At 35.2% G+C, this 10,039-nt stretch overlaps 1 protein-coding gene across 1 annotated transcript; it reads left to right on the top strand.

The window, feature by feature from the left end:
- Positions 1-1,180: 1,180 nt before the first annotated feature.
- On the top strand, positions 1,181-9,847 carry lifrb (LIF receptor subunit alpha b; the record flags this gene model as incomplete). The annotated part of the gene is made up of 18 exons (XM_084136482.1): positions 1,181-1,184; positions 3,544-3,567; positions 3,770-3,945; positions 4,030-4,180; positions 4,291-4,548; positions 5,291-5,417; positions 5,524-5,648; positions 5,748-5,893; positions 6,004-6,157; positions 6,557-6,618; positions 6,733-6,934; positions 7,025-7,219; positions 7,415-7,516; positions 7,866-8,033; positions 8,131-8,244; positions 8,349-8,442; positions 8,556-8,619; positions 9,252-9,847. The coding sequence occupies 18 exons, from the start codon at positions 1,181-1,183 to the stop codon at positions 9,648-9,650; spliced, it is 2,565 nt and encodes an 854-aa protein (XP_083992608.1). The 3' UTR covers positions 9,651-9,847.
- Positions 9,848-10,039: the final 192 nt, after the last annotated feature.

The raw sequence follows: 10,039 nt of genomic DNA, 5'->3' as shown, positions 1-10,039 counted from the left end.
AACTAGGGAATCGTTTTAACGTGCATTAAGGGTTAATAAACTTGTTATTCTTGATTCCTGCTAATGACGCTTGCAACTCCCAGCACTCTTATACTGAGAGATCCTCCCACGTTATGTTCTCACATTTCTGCTCATATTACTCCGGTGTGAACTACGAGTGAACTTTATTGCTTTCTGTAACTCGGCTTTAAGTTTTCCAATTTTGCTTTCGAATGAAAATAATAGGCTATAAGGAAAACCGAAGCTGATTCTTCTGCCTCAGTGAGGTTAGGTGAGTGTTTATTCTCGTTATTCTTTTAACTGCTCATTAAGCCTTACTGTTCTCAGTAACCATAATCAACGCTCCTATAATTATGAGTTATTTGCCATGTTAACTAGTTGAATGTGTTTTATGGCGTACTTGATTATTAGTGAAATTGTTCAGACGAAGAGATGAGAAGTGCGCACGCGCAGTTTGTCTTTGCCTCACTCATTCGATTAACGTTAGTTCTTTTTTTGTTTGATGTATATATTCTTCAGCCCATTGGATCTTTACCATATTCAGCTCTTTCAAATATTCCTAAAATAAATTATTAACAATTAATGACACATGGTCCTGACCAAACTTCCAAGTCGAGTCATGAGTCAACTGATTTAACAACTCTCACCAGAGTGCAAAAAATATGTTTAGATATTTTATTTTAAGATATGGTGTCAGAAATCCTCCAATTGAGAAAGCAAAAATATATAAAGTTATACAATACAATTATCAACATATGAAATTATCTTTCATGTTTGTGTGCATTAATTTAATCCGAATGGGTGACATTGCTTGTTGTAGGCTATCTCTTCAAAATTAAACTATTTATTTATTTTATTTATTTATTATTATTATTTTTTTATTATTATTATTATTATTTTTTTACAAGGTTTCTAAGCAGAAGATGGACGCATGTTTTCTCAGTCCTGTTACCGAAACTCATGTGCCATTTTAAAAAGCATGTTTAAAAGTATGTCAATTAATTCCTTTGTTTTCCCCACAAGAAAGTGTTCATTTTAAAGAAATTGTTGGTTATATGTTCAAATAATTGATATTTGTTACAAAAAAAAAAAAATCACTATATATTTAGGCATGGTGTATTTTAATATAAAAAAACATACGAAATGATCTTTCATTTTTTTTTGCATTAATTTAATCCGAATGGGTGACATTTGCTAGTTGTATCTCTTCAAAATTAAACTTTATTTTTTTAAAATCTTTTTTCAACACTGAATCTAATACTACACATACTTAACTATTCAAAATGTGTATTGGTCAATCTCAGGCAAACTTTATTTAATTTTTTACAAGGTTTCTAAGCAGAAGATGGACGCATGTTTTCTCAGTCCTGTTACCGAAACTCATGTGCCATTTTAAAATAATCAGTACTGATAATCAGTATTGCTTCTCTTATTGGCCTGATAAATTAGATGTTTGAATGGATTACTTATTCATTGCTTATCCATTTCTGGTCATATAAGGAAAACATTTCATGGGTTATATAAAAATGCTTTTTTGTACCCACAAATGATTTTAAAAAGCATGTTTAAAAGCATGTCAATTAATTCCTTTGTTTTCCCCACAAGAAAGTGTTAATTTTAAAGAAATTGTTGGTTATATGTTCAAATGTTTTTTATATGTAAAAAAAAAAAAAAAAAAAAAAATCACTATTATATTTAGGCATGGTGTATTTTAATATAAAAAACAAAGCCATTTTTTCATTTTTAAAGAAGACCAAAGCCTCAAGTTTATCACTTTTTTAAATGACTTAATGTCTTAAACAATTGTATAAATGATTGCCCAAACAAAGCTGATTAAAACAGTGGTTTAACTTTATTAAAAAAAAAAAAAAAATAGTACCAGGAATGAACATTGGGTAACAGGAATGAGTGTCCATATGTTTGTGCATGTGTGTGTATGAGAGAGAGTACATGACTGTGTGTGCATAAGATTTATGTGCTGAGTGAGTGTTGTACTATGTGCTAGTAGTACTTCACAGCGAAAGAGGTGTGTAAGAGGAAAGAGAAAGAAGAAGAGAGAGAAAGAGGGAAGTTAAGGCAAAATGTGAGAAAAGAGAGGGTTGCGGGCGTCTCTCACTCCTTCCCTTGCAGGATGCCATGGGTGTTTCTGGCACCTGCATAGTATGGGTTCTCTCCATCTTCTACAAAATATAAGACAAAGACAAAACAATTAAAGGGTTAGTTCACCCAAAAATGAAAATTCTGTCAGTAATTACTCACCCTCATGTTGTTCCAACCCCGTAAGACCTTCGTTCATCTTCGGAACACAAATTAAGATATTTTTGATTAAATCTGAGAGCTGTCTCACTCCTCCATAGGCTTCTAAGACATTATAACTTGCTGGCCCAGAAAATGTATTAAAGACATCGTTAATATAGTCCAAGTGACTACAGTGGCTCAATCTTAAGTATATCAAGCGACGAGAATACTTTCTGTGCGCAAAAACAAACAAAAATAATGACTTTATTCCACTATTCATTTTCTTCTCTCTGGGCCTCGAGTTGGTTCACATAGTGTTTTTGCGCAGCGCGTCTGCGCAGCACGTCACACGTAGGCTCACTATTGGCCGACGCTGGTCATGTGTGTGATGCGTGGTGACGTGTAACACAGACGCGCTGCGCAAAAACACTACGTGAACCAACTCGAGGCCCAGAGAGAAGGAAATGAATAGTGGAATAAAGTCCTTGGTAATTAATGTTTTTAATTGTACATTTTAAATTTGCAGTTAGCTTAATGTGCGGGACACTTTGCTTAATAATAAAATGTATTTTAGAGTTCATTTTTATACATGTAATGTCCTGGGGACAGAAATGTCATCCATTCGGTGGAATAGCTTTCATATTAAATTTGAACTCTAAAGCACTTGAAATGAACATGTTTCTGGAGTCTTGATTGTCAATCAAATTAAAAAGTTGAACTCATGGTTAAGGTAAACATGCTAGGAATTGATGTAATGGACATACATTTGTTCCTGCACCATCTGTGGTGTGTTTACCATTTACTAATTTTCATAGCTGCAGGCAGATCATATCTGATGATAGTCTCATTCAATAGACACTGAGCGTCTATAGCTTTCCAGTAGTAATGCACTGATAATCAGTATTGCTTCTCTTATTGGCCTGATAAATTAGATGTTTGAATGGATTACTTATTCATTGCTTATCCATTTCTGGTCATATAAGGAAAACATTTCATGGGTTATATAAAAATGCTTTTTGTACCCACAAATGATTTGAAGTGTTAAAGTCCAAATAACAAAATTAATTTTAAAAACTGCACTCTACAATCTACTGCACATACTCATGGGAATACAGGTTTGAGTCATGTCATGATGACTCCATTTTCTGTCTCTCTCCACTTTACCATCTCCCGTAAATGTCCTTTAATTTAAAACCCATTAGGGAAGACAGTCTGTTTATTTTTTTTATTTATTTTTTAATACCTTTTAAGAAGATGTTATTCAGCCATGGTTAATTGATTAGAGCCATTTTGTTTCCTTAGCAGATCTGATTGCTAGTGGAGACACTGGTGAGTTCTATTATGTCAGTCTGGCTTTTGTGTGCTTTGCTTTCTTCTCTGATTTGCCAAACGGAACAGGATGGTGAGTCTTAAATGCCTTCAAATACTATCACTAAACTCTTAATAACACAATACCCTTTTATTTCAAATGTTATCTGAGACCCTCAATAGAAGAATTCAAATAAATGATGTTCAAATTGTGTATCAACAGGGCATACACTTTCTATAAATGAGGTGAACGTGTATGCAGAAACAGACACCCCTGATGATGGTACATGGGTGTTGAATGTTGAATGGAGAGATGAGTTTGCTGAAAATAATGAATCCAGGGAAGTCAGCTATGAGGTGCAGGTTTTTTATACTGAACAGATGCGTCTTGTTCACAGTGTAAGTTGATCTTTTGAGATTCTTTGCTGGAGCAATGGAAGATATGTCTAAGGCTATTTTTTCAATGAGAAATAACTGTTTTAGGAAACCGTACATGTGACGCCAGACAATACGACCCATCATCATTGGAAATGGACCTCACCTATACCATTGCAGTGCACTTCCCATTCAGTCAGACTTAGGCGTCGAGATCAGGATCACACTGGTGAATGGACACCATTATACACGTACAAAGGTTTGTAGCCACAGGTTGTTCTCCTTCTGTATGCACATATTATGCAAAAGAGAATAACAACTGAACAACACACTGAATTTAACTGAACTGTTTTGCCTTTAAAATAACAGGACAAGATCTTGATGCCTCAAAATCTGTTGTCTATCCTCGTGAACATGTTCTCATGGTTGGGAGTAACATCACATTTTGTTGCATCTTCAAGAACAATGTTACATTGCCCAGTAGCGGTTCTGAATTTAAAATCCGCATCAGCAACAGGACGTATATCACAGAACCAGTTCCCCTTTTCACCCATTTGGAAAATACTTATGACACAGTTTGTGTTGATGAAAGAGGCGAATTTGAAGGCTCTTCAGTATTTATTGGCTGTAAGTGTAAACATCCTACTCAATATGAATCGTTTAATTCAAATGCTACCCATCATTTTTTAATTGTTTTAAAGAGAGTTAGGCAGCTAGACTTTGTTTTCCATTAGGTGAGGATTAGTCAGAGCTTCTTTGGATATTTTTTTGCCCACATATGGGATTATGGCCACAATCTGCACATGTGGGATATTCCCAACATTTTAGAGGAAGCCACTTGGATAAATAAGTGAAAAAAGTGTTTTTTGGAAGAATGAAAAAGTATTACCCCCCTGCTGTAAAACTTGCATTCATAACATTATGAACACAGTTATGTCATTATATTGCTTAGACCAGATCATTAGTTACAGTAAACATAAACTAACACTCATATAATTCAAAGGTCTCTTATGATCACCAAGGCTGCATTTTATTTGATCAGAAAATACAGTAAAAACAGTAATATTGAGAAATATTATTACGATTTAAAATAACTGTTTTCTAGGTTAATATATTTTAAAATGTAATTTATTCCTGTGATGGCAAAAGAACAGCATTTATATTTGAAATATAATTTTTTTTATGCTTAAAATGTTTTTACTGTCACCTTACTAAAAGTGTTTTATTAAATTAAAGTCTTCATTTCTTTAAAAAATAAACAAAAATTACTGGCCCCAAACTTTTGAAATGTATAGTGTATACCAAATTTGTTAATTGGCTTTTAAGTTGAGTCCTGGCCTTAAATGTTTCGTTTCACTGGCTGCTGTAGATCCTCCAGATGACCAGAATCTTGAATGTATGACACGGAATCTCAGCTCTGTAGAATGTCACTGGAATCGTGGTCGAAAAACCTTCCTGGACGGTGATAAAAAGACAAGCTACACACTTAATGGAAGGTAACCACACAGCCAACAATATATCATCCATCTTAATATACAGTGCAAATCATGGTTACTCTTATCGTACGATTCATACTGAGTCTTAGTGTTTTGTATTTGTCAGATATTGTGATTTCGATGAATGTGTCCTGCCTGAGGTGCCAAAGCAGGTGACAAACTGGACTCTGATTGCCAAAAATCCCCTTGGTGTGAAGACTCTCACGGATACAGTTGACATCGCACATCGGGGTAAAACAGATTATTTATTTGAAAATTGATGAATCTCTTCAAATACTGCATGCCACAGCGTTTATTTGTGAACTGAATCTTCTGTTTCTTCTTGCACAGTATGGTTGAGAGCACCCAGTCAAGTATCCCATGTTGCCTATGCAAGAAATGTCACTCTTCTGTGGAGTTGGAACATGGAAAATTCTACTTTATTTCCGATGATTTGTCAAGTGAATTTGTCAATGCTCAACGGAAGCAGTTACAATGTTGGTGTCTTCAGTTATTATCTTGCATTAAAAATTGATAACTGTACTGTTTCAGCTCTCTGCTAAACTTGCAAGGCCTTGCATTCTCACAAATGTCTACATATTTTCAGAAAACCTTCAATGGACTGGGACTTTCATCAATTGTCCTTGTCGATCTGCAGCCCTTTGCTAATTACACAGTTAAAGTGAGATGTGGGTCTGATGAACACTTCTACAAATGGAGTGACTGGAGTGAAATTATTAAGTTCTCCACTAAAGAGGACAGTAAGTATACAGAAAACCTAACCTATTAGAAAATATAGTCATTCATTTATATATATATATATATATATATATATATATATATATATATATATATATATATATATATATAGATGATTTTGTTTTTATAATTTTGTGAGTGATATTGCTTTTATACAACACTTCAATATGCAAGAAGTTCATATTGAGTAACTTACAGTGTGGACACAACTTGCATTTTACTTAGTCATTTTTTTTTTTTTCGCCAACGTAAATAGTTCTTTACGAAGCCACAGCCTGAGCAACACGCAGTTACATTTCTGGATGAATTAGTGTTTTTTAACTAGTCGGGTGAGTTGATGAGTCAATGACTGCCACTCGGCCAATCAAATTTAGGGAATTACACTAATAATCTCTCTTCAGTTCCAGAAGCAGTAGATGTTTGGATTCAGTATTTTGAACAAAATGCATATGTTCTGTGGAAGGTAAGTGCCGTTTATAGGATTTGCCTCTGTTGTCTTTAGCTTTAGCTCTGCATTTTGTGGCTACAATCAAACAAATAAAAATGATCTTTTTCATGTTTTCATGTTTTGTTAAAGCCTCTAAGTCAACAACAAAGGCATGGGATAATTACGCAATATAACCTTATTAGAGGCAAGAGGAGAGAAATCATTGACAAAACGCAGCTGTGCTACAAAATCACCCCTGGGAATGAAAGCAGTGATCAAAAAATCACAGTCTCAGCAAAAAACTCCGCTGGTCTTTCTCCTCCTTCTACGATCATCGTCCCCGGTCATCCTGGTGAGCATTCAAAGTGTATTCAAAAGGATTTTTAAATGGGTTGAAAAGGCTGTGTTTAAATTAATGAAGTTTTTAACATACTCTTCACAGACAATGAAGTCGATGTAAGCCGAATCAATAATCGTAATGGTGGCTTTGAAATGGCTTGGGACAGATACTTTAATTCCACTTGTGGCTATGTTGTTGAATGGTTTCCAACCTACAATAAGACAAAATGTAATGTAGGATGGGAGAAGATCTCAGAATGTGACCATGCCGCCAGTTGCACCTGGAAAAAACAGAATGGTCAGTTGGGAACATAAAGAGGAGTCATTTGTCTCACTCCTGATCTGTTGTTGTTTTGATACAGAATTTGTGCACATTTGTAATTGTTCATCCTTGATAAAGAGCTGTAACCTGTGGCTATGTTCAGAAAAACAGCTAAAATTAGATTTGTTGGTGTTGGTGAACAAATTATTTCAGTCATTCTATCTTTCGCAGGTACTTTTAAGCCTGGAGTGAAATATACTGTCTCGCTCTATGCCTGCATTGATGATAAACCAATGCTTCTGCGGAGGAGTGAGAGATATGCTATAGAGCAACGTAAGCATTCTGTATTTCATAACTTGTGATGGATTGATTGCTCTTAAAAATAAAGGTTCCAAACGGGGGTTTTCGCATCAATGCCATAGAAGAACCTTTCAGTTCTTAAAATAACCCGTTTCTTCTTATTGTGAACAACATATTAAAAATCTAAAGAACCTTTTGTGGAATGGAAATGTTCCGTGGATGTTAAAGTTTCTTCGAGGTACCATAGATGCCAATAAATATCCTGTATTTTCAAGAGTATAGTTTTAAAATGTTATTTAGGTCTGTGCAACCTAAATGTTTATTGTAGGTTTGCTGACCTCACATTAACTCTCTTATTGTCTTTTTTGATATCTGTTCTCAGGACCATCGGGGACAGTTCAGAATTTGAGGGGTAAAACAGATGGCAGAAACCTTGAACTTTCCTGGGACGAAGTGCCCTCACATCAGCAAAACGGCTTCATAAAGGGCTACATGGTCATAACGTTTCATTATGATTCCAAAACACCTATTATCACATCAGAGACAAACAGTGGGTTCACTCGCTAATAAGCATCCCCTCCCCCTCCCCTCCCCCTTAAAAGATGATTGTACATAACAAATGAACATACTTTGTTTTTCCATTTTAGGGACTGAAATTAATTTAACCTTAGATCCAGGCTCCTACATCTTCAATGTTAGTGCCTTAACATCTGGAGGAGCAGGTCATAACGCTACACTCAGAATGGACATCGAAAAAAACAGTATGGCTGAAGACATTTAATTATATACAGTTGAAAGCATTGATGATTTAACTATTTTATTATGTTTAGTAAGCATTGTGTGCAATGTGCCAAATTCTTCATAGTTGTGCGGATGATTGTGGCCACTGTTGTGGGTTGCAGTGCAACTGCTCTTGTCTTCAGTATCATCACAGTCCTTTGCTACAGGAAGAGAAAATGGTATGGAAGATTCTCCCGCATTACGTCACACGTTTTTCAAAAACCCAGTATTTTCTATAGATTTTTTTTATTTTTCAGCTGCAATTAAAATGTCACTCTTAAAAATCCTTCAGGTTAAAGCAATTACTGTATCCAGATATTCCTGAACCAAAACTTGCAGGGAAATGGAATTCAAAGGTGAGCCATCAGTGCTGATTATAATTTATAATTTTCCTGACAGATTTTTTTCCCCCCTTAATTATTATTATGATCTGCATGTAGCATTATGTGGGTCACAAGCCAAAAATGGGTTGCAGGTGTGTTCTCATCGTGTCTGGGACAAGTGGATATACACTTTGTATCCCAATAAAATCCTATAATAAACTGCAACAAACAATATCCTTGTGCATAGTCATCATAGCAAAATAAATATGCTTAACTTCTTGTTGTTGTTGACATCAAAGGTTGTGTGCAAATTAACCTGTCACTTGGTATAACAATAAAATTAAGCAGATTCCAACATGAACAGGTTGCATGACATGACCTTGACCTTATGCTCAAAAACTATGCAAGGTCAAACAAAATTATGACCCAGACAACATTCAATATGGGCTCACTTGCAATACAAACACTTTTTTTTTGTGGTACATCATTGGCTTAATAAATAGGTTAAATAATAATAAAAAATTGGAATGTCATTTTTGTTTACTTTTATATGAAAAGCAGTTTCGCTACTGTGTTGCTTGGCCACTTGATCCTTATCTGTGGCACACCAGTTAAAAATCATTGGCCTTAGACTTTTAACAAATGTTATTGTTTGCTATTTGCAGGGCTTTTACTGTACCCAGATGACTGAGGGGTATATGAAGTGTGAGATCCAAGAAGTGCACAATTCAGAGTGTGCTGCGACAGCAGAAAGTCTGCATGGCCTTGACCTCATCCGCTCCAACTCCACAGTGTTTCCTGCACAACATTCCTACCAAAATATGTATAAATCTCCAGTTCTCTATCCTCCTCTATGGCCCTGTGCTGAGAAACTTACCTCAATTATTGAAAACCCTTCCTATAATATATCCTTTCTAGAACCAGTCGATGTTGCCCAGATATCTGAGCTTACTCTGGAAATGGAGGATAGTTACGTCCCAGCTCCTAACTGTGTTCAGAAAAATGTTGTTGTTAAAGACTCCTCAGGCTACAAGCCCCAATCAGCACTGCCTACAAATGTATAGCTAGATAGACCTCAAGGTTTTGCTATAATGCACACCATGTATATCTGAATTAAGTAAATGCCAGTGAATTGATGTTATATTTATATTGTACATATACATGTATATGTTGTTTTCTCAACACTGTCTCTTGTAAAACTAGTAGTGAAATGCATTTCTTTTAAGTATGTGATGAAATAAAGCTGTGACCTTCTTTAGAACTGCCTGTAAATTTGCATTGTATTCCACTATAGTATTTATTTACTGTACTTATAGCCTATTACACACTCTTTTAATGTATATGTGTGAACCCTGTGACCCGTGGCCTTGATGTTGCTAGAGTTATGCTCCAATAGAGTAATAGTTCCCTCTTGTGGACTGAAGACTATCAATTTAAATTTGAGTTTGCTTTT

Source organism: Abramis brama (assembly GCF_963993115.1).
Source record: "Abramis brama genome assembly, chromosome: 15".
Taxonomy (NCBI): domain Eukaryota; kingdom Metazoa; phylum Chordata; class Actinopteri; order Cypriniformes; family Leuciscidae; genus Abramis; species Abramis brama.
The sequence above is the reverse complement of the archived record's forward strand: the minus strand, read 5'-3'. Positions and strand labels throughout refer to the sequence as shown.